Raw genomic sequence first — 19206 nt, forward strand, 5'->3', positions numbered from 1 at the left:
TTTCCTACTGGCAATTACTTCAGCAAGGAGGGTTTCAGAACTACAGGCCTTAATGGCCGTGCAACCCTTCCTAATCTTCCACCAAGATAGAGTGTCCATGAAGACTAATCCTACATTTATGCCCAAGGTGGTATCCAGAGTGTCTTTAAACCAGGCAATCCACCTACCTACCTTCTTTCCCAACCCACAAAACAGAGGGAAAGAATACTGCATACCTTGGATGTACATAGACAGCTACGCTACTACTTGGACAGAACAAAAATAGCAGAAAGACTGACCAACTTTTGTAGCCTATGCAACAGGAAGGGAAGGAAAAGCTATTTCCAAACAGACAATCTCCAAATGGATAGGAAATTGCATACGATACTGTTACTCCTTCCATGGAAAACCAATTCCACAGAACATAAGACCTCATTCTACAAGGGCAACAGCCACTACCACAGCCTTCTGAGGAGTGGCAACCAAAGACATTATTGAGGCGGCTACTTGGACCTCCGTGCATACATTTGCCAAGCATTATAATTTGCCTCTATATTCCAGATCCCGAGCAGGGTTTGCCACTGCTGTACTGCAAGGGATCCTAAACACACCATAATCTACTTTTATCCTCCTCCCTAGTTGGCTATGGTATTCTACCCATTGTTATGACTGCAGATGCATCCATGAAGGACATAGTACAGTTTTGTACCTACCATAAATGTAGATGTCGAACTGGATAGCATCTGCAGTCAGGATTACCCTCCTTCCCTCTGTGGTACTCCTAGGGTGTTTACCCTCCTAATAGCTAGCTGTTGGGGAGTCTTTATGGTGTATTTGTTTGTATATATGTACATATATGCTTATTGTTGTGTTTACCTCTATCTATTTGGAAACATTGGCATCTATCCAAATTTTTAGCCTGCAAGAGGGCTACTGGCATCTGGGGCAAGAAACACTGAGGAAAATGGCGGTGCTGATGCTTTTATACCCGAAGACCAACAGAGATGACGCCGGGTGGAGTGCGACATCAGCCGAAGCCGGACCCGGACTTTGGAATCCGGCCGACTGCAGGGCTGCCTGACGACAGGACAACCCACTTGTTATGACTGCAGATGCTATCCAGTTCGGACATCTACATTTATGGTAGGTACAAAACTGTACTTTTTACAGGATGTGGCCTCCCAGGAGGCAGGTCAGGCGGTAGGGGCTTCTCAGATAACTGTACTCCCCTCCCTTCCTAAGGGGTCTAGGCCCTCTCTTTCTGCTTCCAAGGCCTCTCCTAGAGGCAGGTCTAGTTTAGCTCCTGTGGGTGTCACTCCCAGTTCTTCAGGTGCTGTGCCCAAGAAGCACATGCTTAAAATGGCAGAAGAATTAATCACTTTAATTAGAGGCTCTATGCCCCCTCCTGATAAGAGGCCTAGAATTGAACCAGTGTTGGGGGATTGGGAGCAGGCTTCGGATGTGTCTGAGTCTTCGGCTGAAGACTTGCAGGAGTATTCTCATTATTCTGATTCTGATGTGGATGATTCTACTCCTTCTGCTTCTCCTCCTGAGGATTTTTCTTTTTCAGAGACCCTTCACTCCATGAGAGAGCATTTTAAATGGGAAGGTCAGGACTTCTCTGATTCCAGGAAAAGGCTTAGGGAATTTTTGTTTTTACCCCAGCATAGGCCTTTGGCTATACCTCCTGTTCTGAATGTGGTGGAAGATGTGTTTGCAGAGGCTTCTCTTAATCCTGATTCTTTGCCTCCTGCTCCTGTTAAACCTGATAGGTATTACAGGGTACCTGAAGCTCATAAGTATCTTTTTAAGAGTCCTAGGGCAGACCCAGAAACTGTTAGCCAGGGGCCTAAAGGTGTTAAGGCTTCTGTTGTCAAGAATCCGGTTCCTGCAGATAAAGAGGCCAGGGCCTTGGATAGATGGGGAAAGAAAGTTTATACTTCTTCCACTCTAGCTATGAGAGCTTTGAATTGCCAGTTTCACATGTTGAAATATCAAAATTTTCTCCTTTCACAGTTGAAATCTAAGGTTGATGCTCTGGCGGAAGGTATTGATTGTAAAGAGTTACAAGATTTAGTGCATGTTTCTGAACAGGTGGGTAAGCACTCTTTGCAATGTGGTTTCGATGCTGTACAGGCCTCGTCTAGGGTGGCTGCCACTGGGTCAGTTCTTCGCAGGCATGCCTGGCTGCGGGATCAAAATTTATCTGACCATGTTAAAACTAGGATTTTGGATGCCCCTTTGCAATCTGATGTCTTGTTTGGTTCCCCTGTTGAGGCAGTTTTAAAGAAAATGGAAGACAAGGCTAAGTCTATGCAGACTGTTAAAGAATTTTTGCAGGTTCAGCCTCCAAAGTTTAGTAGAAATTGGCCTACTAAGGGGTGGACGTATCCTTCTTATGATTCCCAGTCTCTAGGGGTAGATCTAGACGGGGCAGGGGCAGAGGTCAGGGCTCTTTTAGGCCTAGAACAGGGAGTTCTCCTGCACAGTCTTCAGGTGAGGGCAGGGGTCAGTCCTTTCGTAAACAAACCCAATGACCTACCTTTTTAGCTGCCAGAACCTTCTCGCCTGGCAGCACCTTTGGGAGGAAGGTTGGCACTTTTCAAAGAAAATTGGAGTTTGATTACCCAAGACAGATGGGTATTGGATATCATACATCACGGTTACAGGTTTTATTTCCATACCATGCCTCCTTTCAAAGGCATGCCAGACATTCCTCCTCAACAAAGAATAGAGGCTCACAAGCAAATTTCTCTGTTACTTCAAATAGGGGCCATACAGCCAGTTCCTATGCCAGAAAGGGGCCTAGGATTTTATTCTCGCCTGTTCCTTGTACCAAAAAAGGGGAACACATGGAGACCAATTTTGGATTTATCTATCCTCAACACTTATCTGGACATTCCCAAGTTCAAAATGTTGACGTTGCAACAGCTTTTACCTCTGCTGGGCAAGGCTCACTGGATGGTAACTTTGGATCTCAAGGAGGCTTACCTTCATGTTCCTATCAGGCTAAGTTGCAGGAAGTATCTGCGTTTTCGGACTGGGACTTCTCACTATCAGTTCTCTGCATTGCCCTTTGGCTTATCTACTGCGCCCAGAGTATTTACGAAAGTTCTGGCTCCAGTGATAGCTTTCTTCAGGCTGAAAGGAATACAAATCTATCCTTATTTGGACGATTGCCTGATTCTGGCTCAAGAAAGGGACGAGCTTCTTCGTCATTTGGAATATGTGATAGCAGTGCTAAGATGCCTGGGGTATTCTGTGAACGAAATAAAGTCCAGTCTAGTACCTTCTCAAGACATGTGCTTTCTGGGTGTGAGACTGAATACAGCATCCCAGATGGCCTTTCTAACCCCGGACAAACAAAAGAATCTTTCCCTTTACTTCCATCATCTATCTCTTCAGTCCGGGCTGACTGCAAGGACAGTCCTTCAAGCCTTAGGGTTCATGGCATCTTGTATTCTGGTGCTTCCCAATGCCAAACTGCATATGAGGAAGTTGCAATGGTATCTCAAAAATGTATGGACACAGCACTGCCAGGATCTGGACACTGTCATTCCAATAATACCTTGCATTCAAAAGGAATTTTTGTGGTGGGCTCAGGAATGTCACCTAAACAAGGGACTCTCTGTGACCCGGCCAGAGGCGAGTCAAATTTTAACGACAGATGCCTCGGACACAGCTTGGGGAGCTCATCTAAACGGAAAGTGGATACAAGACAAGTGGCCTGTCAGACTACAGCATCTACATATCAACTTGAAGGAGATGTTAGCAGTCCAGTTTGCATTAATAGCTTTCAAGGATTTACTTCTTCCAGGGCAGGTGTTGATTCTAACAGACAACACAACTGTCATGTGGTACATCAACAAGCAAGGGGAACACATTCTTATCCTCTATGCAGGCAAGCAATGATTTTGTGGGAGACTGCTCTCAGTTTACAACTAAGTCTTCAGGCAAGGTTTCTGCCAGGAGCACAGAACTCCTTAGCAGATATGTTAAGCAGACAAATCATGGATCCCCACGAGTGGAAACTGGATCTTCATGTATTTCAGAAATTGACAGTGTCCTGGGGAACTCCAGACATAGATCTGTTAGCTTCTCCACTAAACCACCAGCTGCCAAAGTTTTGCACAAAGAGGTTTCATCCCACAGCTTGGAAAGTGGATGCTCTTTCTTTCAGTTGGAAAAATCTTCATGTGTATGCCTTTCCACCTCTGCCTCTCCTCCCAAAGGTACTTCTGAAGGTCAGACAGGACAAGCCAAGGATGATTTTGATAGCTCCAGATTGGCCTCGACAGCACTGGTACCCATTACTGAGAAGTCTGGTACGGAAGCCTCCATGGCCTTTGCCTTTGATTCCTCATCTGTTGTCCCAGGAGGACAGTCATTTGCTCAATGTCAAACTTCGCTCTCTTCACCTAACGGCCTGGCATATTCTGTTTTCAACCATAGAGAGTCTCAACTTCCACAACAAGTTTTGAATGTGATTTTGGAAGCTAGAAGGCCTAGTACAAGGAAAGTGTACGCAGATAAATGGAAGAGATTTTTGTTTTGGAGTGCAGCTAAGGATTTGGATGTTTCTGAGCCTGATTTAAGTGTGGCTCTTCAATATCTTACCGAGTTATTAGACAAAGGTTTGTCTTTCTCTTCTATTAAGATTCATGCTGCAGCAATTTCAGCTCACTACGACTGTGACCCACCATTGTTTTCTCATCCTTTGTTCAAGCAATTTCTTAGAGGGGCAAAGAATGTAAGACCCCCACGAAGGGCTCCTACTCCTGCTTGGGATCTCAATTTTGTGTTGGAGAAACTTACTCTACAACCTTTTGAGCATGCAGCTACGGCTGAGTTGAAATATTTGTCATGGAAGACTGCTTTTTTGTTGGCCTTTACCTCTGCAAGAAGGGTTTCTGAATTGCAGGCCCTTATGGCAGTTGAGCCTTTCTTAATTTTCCATAAGGATAGGGTATCTTTACGTACTAATCCTTCCTTTATGCCTAAAGTGGTTTCTAGTGTGGCTTTAAACCAAACTATTCATTTGCCTACTTTTTATGCAAATTCCCAAAATAAAGGGGAAAAGATTTTGCACACTTTAGATGTACACAGGCAGTTGCGATATTATTTGGACGGAACTAAAGGGTTCAGACAATCTCAGCAGTTATTAGTTTCTTTTGCTTTGTGCTCTCAGGGCAAGCCCGTGTCAAAACAAACTATTTCTAAGTGGATTGGATTTTGCATTGCTTTCTGTTATTCCCATCATGGCAAAGAGATTCCAGCTGGGATTAGGCCTCATTCCACTAGGGCTACTGCCACTTCAACAGCTTTTTTGAGGGGGGTGGCAACTAAGGATATTTTGGAGGCAGCCACTTGGAGTTCAGTGCATACCTTCTCTAGACATTACCACCTTCCATTATACTCTAAATCTAGGGCTGGTTTTGCCACTGCTGTGTTGCAGGGCATTTTGGCAGCTCCTGCTTCATTATAGTTTAGCCATCCTCCCTTACCTCTGCTTTGGGATTCTACCCAAGTGTTAGGACTGCAGCAATGTGAGATGAAGAACATAGTACAGTTTTGTACCTACCATAAATGTAGATGTTCGAAGATCCACATTGCTGCAGTCCAATTTACCCTCCCTCCTTCCCCTCTGTAGTTTGAGGTGGTTGTGTGGGTTGGGTTATCCATCTGAGGTATATTGTGTATATTGTATATATTGCATATATTGTACATATTTTTGGTGTTAGGCTGGTTGGTTGTTTAGCTGTTGTCTATGGGTTTTGACCTTTCTTTTTAGGGTCTTCTGACATCTGGGGCAAGAAAAGACTGAGGATATGACGTCGGTCATGCGCATTTGTACCCTGACGTTCTGATGTCAGTCAAATGCGCCTTGACCGACGTCAGCCTTATACTCTGATATTCGGGCCGACCGAGGGACAGCGGACTACCCAAGTGTTAGGACTGCAGCAATGTGGATCTTCGAACATCTACATTTATGGTAGGTACAAAACTGTACTTTTTGGATCTCAGCAAGTTGAACAGGTTAGTTTGACACACACAGTTTTGGATGGTCATATTTCAATCCCTTCTCCCTTATCTAGGCAAGGATGATTGGATGTGCTTGATAGACCATCAGGATGTGGACTATTATATAAAAATGAACAGACAGTCCAGAAGGTATCTACGCTTACGGCTGTGAGTCAGTCAGTACCAGTTCAGAGCTCTGCCCTTGCCTCACCACAGCTTCCAGAGTGTTTACCAAATGTATGGCAGTAGTTGCAGCTCACTTGAGACTGCAGAGATTCTGGGTGTTTCCATATCTAGATGACTGACTTATTACCACCCCGACCAGGCATCTGTTAGTAAGGACAAAAAATCAGGTACTCCAGATTTGCTGTTGTTTGGGGATAACCATAAATTACGCCAAGTCTTACCTACAGACAACTCAAAATTTGGAATTCGTAGGAGCAGTTTTCAAAATGAAGTCAATGACAGCCTCTCTCAAGAATACAGACGGTCAGATGACAGGTCAGAAAAATAATTGGAAGTACTAAGATTTCAGCCCACTTTGTCATTCAAGGTCTAGGAGCAATGTCAGTGGCAGTAACTTTAGAACCTCTGGCCAGATTTCATTTGAGAATTCTTCAGTGGATGTTAGCAACACACTGGTTCATTCTTTAACAATGAATGTCAGCACAAATAAGAATCAGTCAGGCGTGCAAGAAGGATCACAGGTGGCAGATTCAATGAATTCAGGTTTTACAGGGGCTTGTCCATTCGTTCTTCCTCAGCCCAAGGCCATAGTGAACGTGGGTGCTTCCCAGTTGGGGTGGAAGGGGGCACTTTCTGGGGAAAACAGTCCAAGGCACTTGGTCCCCTAAAGAGGCCAATTGCATATGAACGTCCTAGAGATGAGAGCAATGCTCATAGCGTTGCAAGCCCTCCAGAATGCTCTCCCTACAGGGACAGTTGCTGTTCAGACAACATGCGAGTAGTTTTGTACATTAACAAACAAGAAGTAGCCAGATCATACCCCTTGTGTCGAGAAGCACTCAGAGTGTGGCAACGGGCGATCTCATCCAACCGCTTTCTCATAGCAACGTACCTTCCGGTGAAGTCCAGTTTGATAGTAGACAAATTGAGCAGGTCCATTCTTCTTCCTCATGAGTGGTCTTTCAACAAGAAAGTGACAGAAATGATCTTTTGTCAATGGGGCCAGCCTTGCTGTTATATATTTGCTTCTCCCCTTAACAGCAAATGCAGCAGCTACTTTGCCCTAATCCCTCACAGGGCAAATCACCGAGCTATTCTGTGCTTCACGTTTAGCCTTCCAGTCTGCTTTTATGCCTACCTTTTGATTCCATTAATTCTGAAATTTTTGCAGAAAGCTGCCAGGTTGAAGAGCAAAGTTATCCTCATTGCACCTTACTGGCCTCAACAAATTTGGTTCCCTTCCTGTAGCCTCATCATTCTTGATCTTCTGTCTCACCCGACAGGCATGATTCACCCAAACACCTCAAACCTCAAGCTTAACAGTCTGGTTTTCCAATCCCTTTAATAGCCAGACAAACCTATGCTCTCTTCCCCTGTCCACCATATCCTTTTATCTTCCCATACACTCTCAATATGAAAACGTTATTCAAGTAAATGGAAAAGATTTGTTTACTGGCACAACAAAATCATATTAATCCTTTCTCAGCTTTACTGTTTAAAGAAGGAGTGAGCTCCTCTACCATTAAGGTTCTGTTATCAGCAATATCTAATTTTCATATTGGGATTTTGAAGGTTCTTCAGTAGCCTCTGCAAAACTGTACAAAGCATTCTTGAGAGGCACTCTTCTTTTGAGAAGCTTTGCCCTTTGGTGTCTCTGCAGCTCCAAGGGTTTTCACAAAGTGTTTAGATCCAGCGGTGGTCTTTTTCCACACTCAGTGCAGAGAGATCTTTCCTTACCTGGGCAATCTTTTAATCCAGACTTTGTCCAAGGGCATCCTCCTCAAGTATCTTCATTGTACTGTACATCTCCTGACTCTTTTGGGGTTCACCATCATTGTCAAAAAAAAAAATAAATAATTTCGATCCACTCAGGACTTGACCTTTCTGAGCTGCAGAATGGATACTTCCACCATACACGCCTTTACCCCTCAGGAGAAAGTCAACACCCTAGCCAGCTACTCCACCAAGACTCCATACACAGCAGGAGAGATCTTCAGGGCTGTGGGGTTCATGGATGCCACAATTGCTGTGCTTCCCCTTGTTAAGAATAATCATGAGAAAATACTGTAGTATCTGTAATCTGTGTCAACCCAGGCCTTCCATTCATTGCAGCCCCACGCAACCAAGTCTTGTTCACAGACAGAACATGGGGGGCTTGGGTAGGAGCTCACAAATTTCAATGAGAGTGGACTGCCCACCTGATGAAAGAGCATATTGACCTAAAAGATTTCAGGGCACTTATGCAGGTGCTGCAGACCCTCTCACATCTCTGAAAGCCAGGCACGCTGTTGGTGTACACAGACAACACCATAGTGATTTGGTACATAAACAAGCAGGGAGGCACAAGATCCTCCCCCCTTTGCAGGCTGACACGGGAGGTCTACACTTTGCATCCCACCTGAATCTTATACTCACTGCAATATATATATATATATATATATATATATATATATATATATATATATATATATATATATATATATATAGATATATATATATATATATATATATATATATATATATATATATATATATATATATACATTTCTTCTTAGGTGAACATGGTAGCAGACTCTTTAAGCAGGGACATAGAGGACCCTCGTATGGTCTTAGAACATAAGGGTCTTCAAAGTTACTATGCTTCAGTGAGGAACACCACAGATAGACATTTACTTTCCTGGAACATCACCAACTTCCTCTTTTCTGCATCAGGATCCCATCTCCACTAGCCTGGAAAACAGATGCCTTCTCCTTCCAGTGAACAGGGAAGTTCCTCTATGCATATCCTCTTCTGCATCTGCTTCCAACACTTCTGATCAATGTCTAGGAGGAGTCTCCAAAACTTCTGCTTCTGGCCAAAACAACATTGGTTCATATTCTATTTCCTGTTTCACCTGTCAAAGGGAAATTTCTCTAATCCCTCTGCAACCAGATGTCATCACCCAGTAGAATGGACAGCTCTTTAATCCCAATCTGACATCTGTCTCACTGTCAGGATGGTAGGATTTTAACCTCTAAAAGATGTGTTTTCTCTGAAAAGGTGGTTCAGGTTCTACAAGAAGCCAGGAAACCCAGTGCCAGGAAGTCATACAAGGCCAAATGGAAAATATTTTGTGCTTGGTGCCTTAAACACAAACTGCAGTCCTTTTTGTCAGACAATTCCCACTGTATTTCAATGACTCTGTGAGCTACTACATTCTGGTTTGGCCTATTCATCCATGAATGCCCACTTATCTTCTATCAATGCTTGCTTACTTTTGAAGCCCCGTCTTGTGTCCAGAACAGAGGTCAGACTTTTCCTGAGAGGTGTTTTGCACCTTTAACCTTCAAGGAAACCTATCACTGTCCCATGGGACCTTAACTTTGTGTTAGAATAAACTTAGTTTGCTCCCTTTTGAGCCAGCAGTTTCTGACTTCCTAAATTTCTGCACATGCAAAGCCATGCTTCTTCTGGCCCTCACCTCAGCTTGTATAATTTCTGAACTTCATGCTCTCATGGCCAATTCCCCTTTTCTTATCTTCCTTTAAAGGTGTAGGGTAAGCCTTAAGGCTAAATCCTCCTTTCATGCCTAAAGTGGTTAATGAGTTCACCCTCAGTCAGGCCATCAACCTGGCAGCTTTTCTTCCCAATCCTCAGAATAGGGGGGAGCTAATCTTCTCTTTAGACATTCACAGGCAGTTGAGGTTTTACTTAGATAAAAAATATGGATATCAGGAAAACAGATTATTCGTTTGTCTTCTTGATGGACTCCAAGTTGGGACAGACTCTTTGTAAACAAACTATTGCATCCTGGATTTCAAAAGCTATCTCCTTTTGCTATTCTCATCATGGAAAGATTTGCTCTCCTGCCTGAAAGGGCATTCCAGTTGAGCAGTGGCTTCATTGAGTGCCTTCTACAAGGATGTTGATACCAGATCCATTTTAGAAGCTGGCACCTGGTCTAGGTAGATAACTTCTCTAGGTCCAGGGTGGCTTTTGCCAGAACATTTGTGTCTGGTCTCCTGGATTCTACTGCCTCACTTTAGCCTTCCATCCTCCTCCTCTCTACAGCTCTGCAAATCCCTCATCTGTTATGAGTACTGCAACAGTGATTTCAGTCAGAAGATAGTACAGTTGTGTAAGAATTTAGCACAACAGTAGATATCCTACTGATCACTTTTGCAGTATTCCTTGCTACCTTCCTTATCCCCCCGTATTCTACTACTCTTACTCTCACCCACGCAAACACACACACACACACACACAAATACACTCTCTCTCCCAGTTTATTACATCACTTCTGAGCTGAGGTCATAATCCAGACATACGCCCTCAAGAAGGCAAAACTTTGGTACCCCAGTGGGACGTTTGTTATGAATACCACATCAGTGATCAGTAGGACATCTGTTGTTATGGTACGTTCTTACACAACTGTGTATGAGAATAATGCATACACTGAAGTGCATTTAGGATGTGTGGATGATGTTTTTAAGAATTTCCAGGTCAGTGTTTAGAACAGCAACTCAAGATGAGAACATTAAATCAAGATTTTTGAATGATGGTGTGAATTAATTTTTGTGTGGTCATCTAGCAAATGGCATTATTGACTTGAAAGTAAAAAAGTAAAATGGAGTCATCAGTCCAGTATCTCAGTCTCAGAATTGCAAACAATTTTATAAGAAAAGAGCAAGTCTGTTTCTTTCAGCAAAAAGAGTTCAAGAGAAAAGACTGGAGTTCAACTAAGGGCATCTGCAAACAAAAAATTTCAGAATAGCTGCTTCCCTCCCAGTACTCATTTTACTGTGTGATAACAGATGACCACAGACATTTGGGAGTTACAAATAATTCAGCCAAGTTATGCAGCTGAATTTGTCCAGAAACCACAAGTGATAGTACAGTCTGCCTTTTCAGGTACATATATCCCATCAGTTGACTTATCTGCTTCTGGTTAAGAAAGCAGTTGACCAATTTTTGATTTAACAGATCGGAACTAGTTCATAAATACAAATTAATTCAGGATGTGAAGCTGAAGTCTGCTTCCTTTCATAGATCAAGATTTTTTGCATCACTACACTGAATATTGAAGATGATTATATGCACATTTTAATGAGATCTCAATTTCTGGATAGCTCATCATCAGTTCTGGGTTACATTTTTGCTGTGTGGGCTACCTATAGCACAGAGTATTTGTCAAGTGTTCTGTTCTGGTATTTTTGAATCTCAGAAAGCAGAGTGTAATTTGATAATATATTCAGTTTCTTTGTTCAGCTCTGCGAGCAGGTTGCTCAAAATCTTTTCTGAGTTGTTGAAAATTAGCAGCAGTAGTTTTTCAAGTAACATAGTTATGGGGGTCTTCCAGAAGTATATCTTTTTTTTCTTCCCAGCACAGCAGTCAGTTCAAAATATTGTGCTACCTTATGCCTCACAAGTGTAGAAGACACAAGATTTCTTGTTTCACTGAAGTCAGATCTTTATGTAAGCCTTCTCTGCTCTTCGTTTAATTCAGAAAAGGAATCTCAAAGTAGTACAAGATAAGGCTGATTTCTAATATTTTGCCACGGACAGCCTTGTTTTATACTGCTCGGGAGTTTCCGGTTTCTTTTCCACCATGGCCGTTACCTCTGCACAAGTACTTGTGCATGCAGCAAGAGTACAGTGTACTGCATTCCAGTCTTAAGACTGTGAATCTGTCAGCATGGATGGTTGCATTTTAATTCTTACTGTCAGATTCTATTCCCTTCAAGAATTAAAGGAAGCTCAAAGGCCAAACAGAGGAAAATATTTTAGGTTAAGTAGCTGTGGCAACCCCTAACCGGGAAAAAGATGAAAGAAGAAGACTGGGTCAGTCTTGCAATAGAAGTTGAATAGGTATGTCTCCAAGACTATGTTACAATGTCTGGATAATCTAGGCAGTCTCTTACCAATGTTCCTAATCTTTTAAAACCATTCCCATGATGGGGATAAAGCATTTAAGAGTTGCAGCTGTCCATTAGTACTACAGGTTTGGGGGTTGGCATAATGGTTAAGGTGTTTGCCTTGCAAACACAAGGTACATGCTTTGATTCTCGCCTTTGGGAAGCATGGCTAGGCTTAAAAAAGGCCCCTGGGATAGATAGTTTAGTAATCAACTGTGAACATATGAGCGGGGAAAGTTCTGGGCTAAATTTTGTTTCCCATCCATAGATCTAAGTTGCGCTTGAAAGTCATCAAGAAAACGGTGCAAGAAACGTCTATGTGTGGAAGATTTTCAGTCCATATATCTCTAGTTAATCACTGTATATTAATCATATCAGACAATAGTAGTAGAAGTAGCAAACTTAAACTCGTCTTAAGTAAAAAGAAAAATAATAAAAAATGTATAATTTGAAATATTGTACAGCATTACTAAGTATTCATAAGTAATCCAAGCAAGGTAGGCAGTCTGTTTCCAGTCGAAAATCCTTTTAAGTACACAGACAAGCGATCCAAGTAAAACAAAAATAGAGTAATAATTTTCTCACAAGCTTTCTAAATATAAATATATATATATATATATATATATATATATATATATATATATATATATGCACTTTTTGTCAGGCAAGGGAGTGGTTTATTGTGCTGTAAAACAAAGTGTTATTGATACACATGTTAAATTCACATCCCTTCCCCCATCAGTGTGACATTCAAGCTGGTCCTGCCCTACTTAGTAGCTCTCATAATAATGTAACCCTTTTGTACTGTAAATAAAATTTATAATGATGTGGTACCTCTTATTTAAGTAGATTAATAAGTCTGTGATTTTATCCAAGACAATATACTACATGGCTGGAAATATATCAACCTTAGTCTATTTGGCAATCAAAAATATATATAAATATATACATATACACTTTGCATGTAAAAAATCAATTGTAAAAATCATATTCTATTTTCATAACGTATTGGTAAAGATCGCTTTTGTCCTTCTAGACTTCTTCAGGTCTGTGTACAAGAACCCTAAAAACTATCTATGAAAATACTATTGTATAATTAGTATTGTTGTTACACATCATTTTGAATAAAGTGGAAAAAAGAGAAAAAGAAAAAGAAAAAGTATGATGATGGAAACAAAATATACACAAATTAAAACTGATTCAATATGGTATTTAAAACCAACTAGTCGAATAAAATAAAATTAGTCATGTAAACAATGTGGCAATTTTTCTAAGTTCCAGTACACTTTTAAATGAACAGTAGTAGTTTAGTCCAGGCTTACTAAAAGAGTTCAGGTTTAATTTCCTCATGAGTTCATGTTTCTCCAGAATATTTGGGATTTCTCCTTCAAGATCACCCATGTCGATGCGATCCAGGAACTGGAACTTAAAACCTGTGTGTCTTTTATGAAGAGAAAGGTGTTTGGCTAGTGCATTATTTTACATCCAAAGTGGATTTAGCTTGTGATTTTCGACTGGAAACAGACTGCCTGCCTTGCTTGGATTACTTTCGTATACTTAGTAATTCTGTACAATATTTCAAATTATTATTTTTTTGACTTAAGACGAGTTGTTTGCTTTTTCTACTACTATTGTCTGATCAGATTAATATACAATGATTAACTAGAGCTATACGGACTGAAAGTCTTCTCACAGAGAAGTTTCTTACACTGTTTTGTTTTTGGACCCACTATACTTGTTTAGTGGGTTTGAGACTTCGGGGATACCATGGAGATTACTTGTTTTTTTTTTTTTGAAAGTCAGCAACGGGGATGAACTTTTTTTTTTTTTTTGCGAGATGGGAAGTCTGTTCCTTCCAAACCATTCTGTTGATATTGTAGAAGAGCCTTAGATCCCTAGACATATTTCTGATACAATTTGACTTGCTGATGTTCAGTAAATCCTTCAGTAATGGATCTACTCTCTATCCCTTGTGTATTAGCTCATCTTTTCTGTATGTGCCTTTTTGAAAGAGTCCTTCACTTCAGTGCATTTTCATTTTTGTTATTTAAACTTGGAAAGATGTTTTATTTCCCTTTGAACCAGCAGTTTCAGGTTCAGCAGAGGTAAGGTACCCATAATTCAGGGTGATACTTGTGGTTACTGCTGTTTCTTTTGGAATGATTATAGTTGCAAACCCTCCTGTAAAAGAAAACTTACTTCTGTAATATCAGTCAGTCCATTCAGCTGCCAGTTTCCTTTGCAGACTGTCAAAGATGATGGAAAGCACCAACTGCGTGTGTTGAATGTTCACATGCAAGTCTTTTACTATGCAGAAGGACTAATTAAGGATTTCAGGGGTGGGGGGTGAAATTGCATACCTTTTTCTGTGACAAATACAGTAAACCTCTTTGAGACGTAGTTGCTTGGGCAGCAGGTACACCACCAGCATATTTCAGAAGTTTCTGAATAAGAGACTGCATCAAAAGGTTCTGTAACTCTTCTTCCCCCATGGATATTGCATCCATAGTACTGCTTGGGAGTCCACCTAAATGTAATTTGTTGTTCTACCCTGACTCTTCTAAAAGAAGAATAGTGCAGTTGTATTTAACAGTACTTGTAACAGCAGACCTTTGATATAAGGTCACTATAACAGTTCCCCCAATAATGCATGTAGTTTTCTGATTTCTAAATTGTAGAGTTAACAGTAATTTTGTATTCTTCTAAATATATTTAGTTGTAAAGGAATAGCATTTTACAATCACAAGTCTGAGTGTCTTATGGAGCTCATAGACCTACAGAAAGTTCCTTGCAATACTAACTTGATATGGAATCTGTGTATACCAACCAGGACTTGATGGAATGCTGGCACAGGACCAACGTTGGGCTTCATAGTGATTGAAGCACAGCTGTTAAAGTTTTCATCAGGAATGTGAGTAAAGCATAAATACTGTGATTCACTGTTGCACTGACCTCTTTTCCAGTAGTATCTGTTAAGGTAAATGTTTTACAGACAGCTGTATTTTAGTCAAGAATCCATTAGCAGATAGCCATGTCAGCCCTGTAGTGCATTGCAGCAGTGAGGTCTAATCTAGCACCACCAGGGCTAAGTATCCCCTCCAAAGACAAAGGCACCAGGTTCCTGGATCATTTTAGAAAGGCAGTATATTGAAGGAAACTATGAACAACCTGCTGGACAAGCCTCTGAGGGAGAAAGACTTTGCATGCTGAAACTGACTCTGAAAACTTAAAAAGTGGGAAAACACACCATGAGATTCAGCTCTGATGCCATTAATAAGTTTTGCAAAGCAGTAGCTGTAGACACTGTTATATACTGATGTGTAGTTAAAGACCCAGCCTGTTCCATAGGATGCCAAAGGGTAGCTTTTGAATGCATCATAGGATAATGATTTGTTGTCTGATCTTTTTCCCAAGAAGACTTTAAGGGATTAAAAGAGAGAAACTGTTCAGCCAGTCCAAATAACTGTTTAACCTGCCAGTCTCTAAACTATCCTGTCCTGTTAAGTAGTGGCCCCTTTTACTGAAAATATTGCAGTACTAAACACTTGAAGTAAATGTTTTTGACAAAAGCCAGTGGAAAGGTGGCAGATGCCAGAGCAAGTATTAAGGAAAGGGAAAGAAACCGATCTTGTTTCAGCCTTGAGAAAACTGCCTAGTTCTGACTATACCACCACAGCCTTTTCCCTACCCTTCATTTCCTAAAAGGAAGACTGTGCCATTTCCAAGACAACTGATTTAGCTTGACCACAGCATTCTGCACAAGGGAAGTCATTATTTCAGGGTAAAAGATAACATTCAAGGCCTTCCCCTAACCCTTCTTAGGAATGGTCCCATTCCTCTTGATCAGGTTATCCTGGCCATACCTGTTTTTGAGATGCTGGTACATTTTCTTGTCCTCTATTAGAGCAAGGAAGAGGTTTCTATTAAAGGCTGTTCTCTTCCTAAGAAAAGATGCCCTGTTTTTTGAGAAGAGGACATTGCGTCAGTGAGACTTCCCTTCTGCTTTCCTACTTTTTGAGGAATTGTACATAGTTATTGTTTTGTGCTGACAAAAGCCAGTGTTTCACAATTTTTATTGTAGTTCTATGTATGCAAAGTTTGTCTGGCTTGGTATTTATCTAAAAAAAAAAACAGAGAAATTTCTTGCCACCTGTGTCAGTATTTTTACAGCTTCAAGACCAGTGTTGGTCCTTGCAGAAAAAAAAAAAAAAGATACAGTAGAATAAATCCATCCAAGGCTTAGGAAACCTAAGGTGGATAAATCCATTATGATTTACTAGTTTGGTAAGTACACAACTGTTCTAACCCCTCTGGCCAAAAATAGGTAATTGAAAGCGTAATGATGGCAGTACTTTCTATATGGTTATGTACTGAGTGCCTTCCCAGTAGTTAGTTTTTTATAAAACTGGGCAGAACTTGTAAACTATATTTAATGTTGGTACAGATTAAACATCTCAGTACAGCAGTTGCTTTCCCTGTGTTTTACATGTATTTTAATGATTTATCAGGTACCATCCCCTTTGTCGGAGCCTGAAGAAGAAAGTGACCCAGATGGGCCTTTTGCTTTTAGAAGAAGAGCTGGTTGCCATTACCTTGCGGTAAGTAATCTTTTTGTTTAGTAATTTTTGTTCTTTTATTTCTGTAGGTGTACTGAGTACATGGATGTGTACTTGTCTGTGGGAAAAATGATCACGAAGAGTGAGGATTCATAATTAAAAGATGAATGAAGTGTAGCCACTTAGCATACTATTTTTCCACAGTGGAAAATGTAGTGACCCTGCTAGACTAATATACGTAAAAACAACTTGGAAGTTATTTTTCATACTGTGACAAAACAAGAGAAGAAAATCATAATTTAACTTTCTTGCATAAGGTGAAACAGAACTGGAGCAGAATTCAGCCACACTGTCACGTGCAGGTAATTAGTTGCTTTGTCTTGGTGTTCATTTTAAGGATTTTCAGTGCAGATGTTTTTCATGTTTCACTGTTGCAGTCATCACACTTGTGTTATCTGCCTGTAAGTAGCCCTCAGTTGGCCCGAATACCAGAGTCTTGGGATTTCTGTGTCGGATGCTTTTGCCTCTTCCATGACGTCAGGGGTATAAAACATGCAGCCGATGCCATTACTTCAGCTTTTCTTACCGCGCAGGAGCCTGAATCAGAAGCAGTTCGCAAATGCCAGTCGGCTGCTACCTGAAATTTTCATTTTTTGAGTTTCAAAACCTGAAGTCTTCTAAAGCTAAGTACCCCGTTGGGGATTCTTTTTTCTTGCTCTAATTTCAGAAGAAGTTAATTGTCTCGCCTGTGGAAAGCAAATACCTCACAGAGATTTTCATTCATACTGTGTCACCTGTTTAGGCCCAGGCCACGACGTTCCTCACTGTTGGTTTTGTGTCTTGTTTAATGGCCAAAGTATTTGTCGTCTGTCTGTCTTTGTTGCTAAATTCTTTTGCTGTCGTTCTCCGTATTCTGAAATGGCTTCGGTAAGCCATCCGACTACCGATCTTCTGAAAATAAATGTAAGGATAAAGACAGACCGCATAGGTCCAAAACTGCTGACGACGCTTCCATTAAGCTAGTCGCCAGTCCACCGGTACTTAGTGAGGCGCCTTCGCAGTCCCTGATACCCGCTTCTACAAATATGCGGGCCACTGATTGCTGAGACCCATTCGGAGTCCGGTATGCTGCAAGAGGCTTCTTCGATTATGGAACCTGCAGATGTCTCTACCTTGGATGGGTCCGGAGCCGCTGTGCAGGCACCGGCTTCTGAGGGTGTATTCCGACTTTTCAATGTTCATATTAAACCTACTACTTTGTTTCAGACTAAAACAACGGAGTCTTTCAGTCCCAGAGTTCGCACTATGCCTAGAAAACCGACGACCAAAGCGCATGCTCAAGCTCCCATTCCACAGAAACAAATGGTTAGAATGGCTGAAGATCTTATAAATCTAGGGGAAGCCAGACTTCCCCCTCTAAAAGACAAATAATTAATTTTCCTTCTGATTCAACAGACCATGAGTCCGATGACTCTGATCCCTCTGATTACCAAGATATACCCTTATCTACCTATGAGGATTCAGATGCAGAGGATTCCAGCTTATTGGTCCTGGAAGATGGACTTTCCTTTCCCATTAGGAACAGCCTACCCCTGGCTGGCTTTTCTGAGGTCACAGGCGCTACCTCCCAATGGGGAAGCTTGGCTCCACACACTAGTTTCCCTTGGCTACGTAGTGTGAGTGCACTATGGGACCGTGAGCTGGGTCAACATGGAACTGTAGCAAGCAGGATAAAGCAAAAATGATTCCTTCCCATCCCTCCTAGCCAGCTTTTGTAGGCACCCAGATCACTAATCAAACTTGTCACCAGTGTCATAGTTGGGGCTTTATCCCCTCAATTCACCCTAGACCTCCACTGAAAATGGAACTGTAAGCCCATTCAGCTTCTCGTAGTAAACAAAAGATAAGTAAGTAAATACAGAAATACATATCTTAACATTAACTCCAGTGATCGCAGTTGATATTGTAGGGAATGCCCAGTGAGTTGTTTCTAATGTGCAGTTAATTCTCATATGATAATTATACAAGGATAGTGAACACTTACAGATATCTCTGGAATTAATGCATGCAGGGCCCATTCAGACTTAGCATACATGTCCACGTTTTTTGTTTGCTTTCCAATTTAAGAAGTGTAAGATTAAACATAATTTTCTCTCTTTTTTTGTGGGACACCATTCTGTTTGTTATACCTCAGAGCAGTAACTTCCAAACTTTATTTTAGCTCCTCTCCACTCCCACCACCATCATTGCGCCCAGTAAACATAGAATCTCTTTTTCCAGGAAGAAATAACTCTTGATGTGCATAGTGTTTCACTGTTGCAGTCCTAATCAGTAGGTTATTCGGCTCCTGGTAGCCCTCGATTGGCCAGAATACCAAAGGTAAGTAAAAATGACGTTGGCTGTCGTCGGTTGTAAAGGACGTCAGGGCATCTGATACAAAAGGAGGCAGCCAACGTCACTTTCTCAGTCTTCCTTGCGCGGAGCCCGAAGAAAAAGCATTTCTTGCACGAGTGCCGGTTGGCAGTTTACCTTTTTTGTTTCTGACTACAAAGCTGAAGTCAACTACAGC

At 41.4% G+C, this 19206-nt stretch overlaps 1 protein-coding gene across 1 annotated transcript in view; it reads left to right on the top strand.

Annotated features, from left to right (window-relative positions):
* The window catches only part of EPC2 (enhancer of polycomb homolog 2), a 3037718-nt gene that overhangs the window by 2058481 nt on the left and 960031 nt on the right, over positions 1 to 19206 (top strand). The window contains exon 8 of the mRNA XM_044074869.1: positions 16590 to 16679. Coding sequence (XP_043930804.1) covers positions 16590 to 16679 — 90 coding nt within the window. The remainder of the gene's footprint in view (positions 1 to 16589; positions 16680 to 19206) is intronic.

This window comes from Protopterus annectens, chromosome 6.part0 (genome assembly GCF_019279795.1).
Source record: "Protopterus annectens isolate FY-2018-M chromosome 6.part0, PAN1.0, whole genome shotgun sequence".
Taxonomy (NCBI): domain Eukaryota; kingdom Metazoa; phylum Chordata; order Ceratodontiformes; family Protopteridae; genus Protopterus; species Protopterus annectens.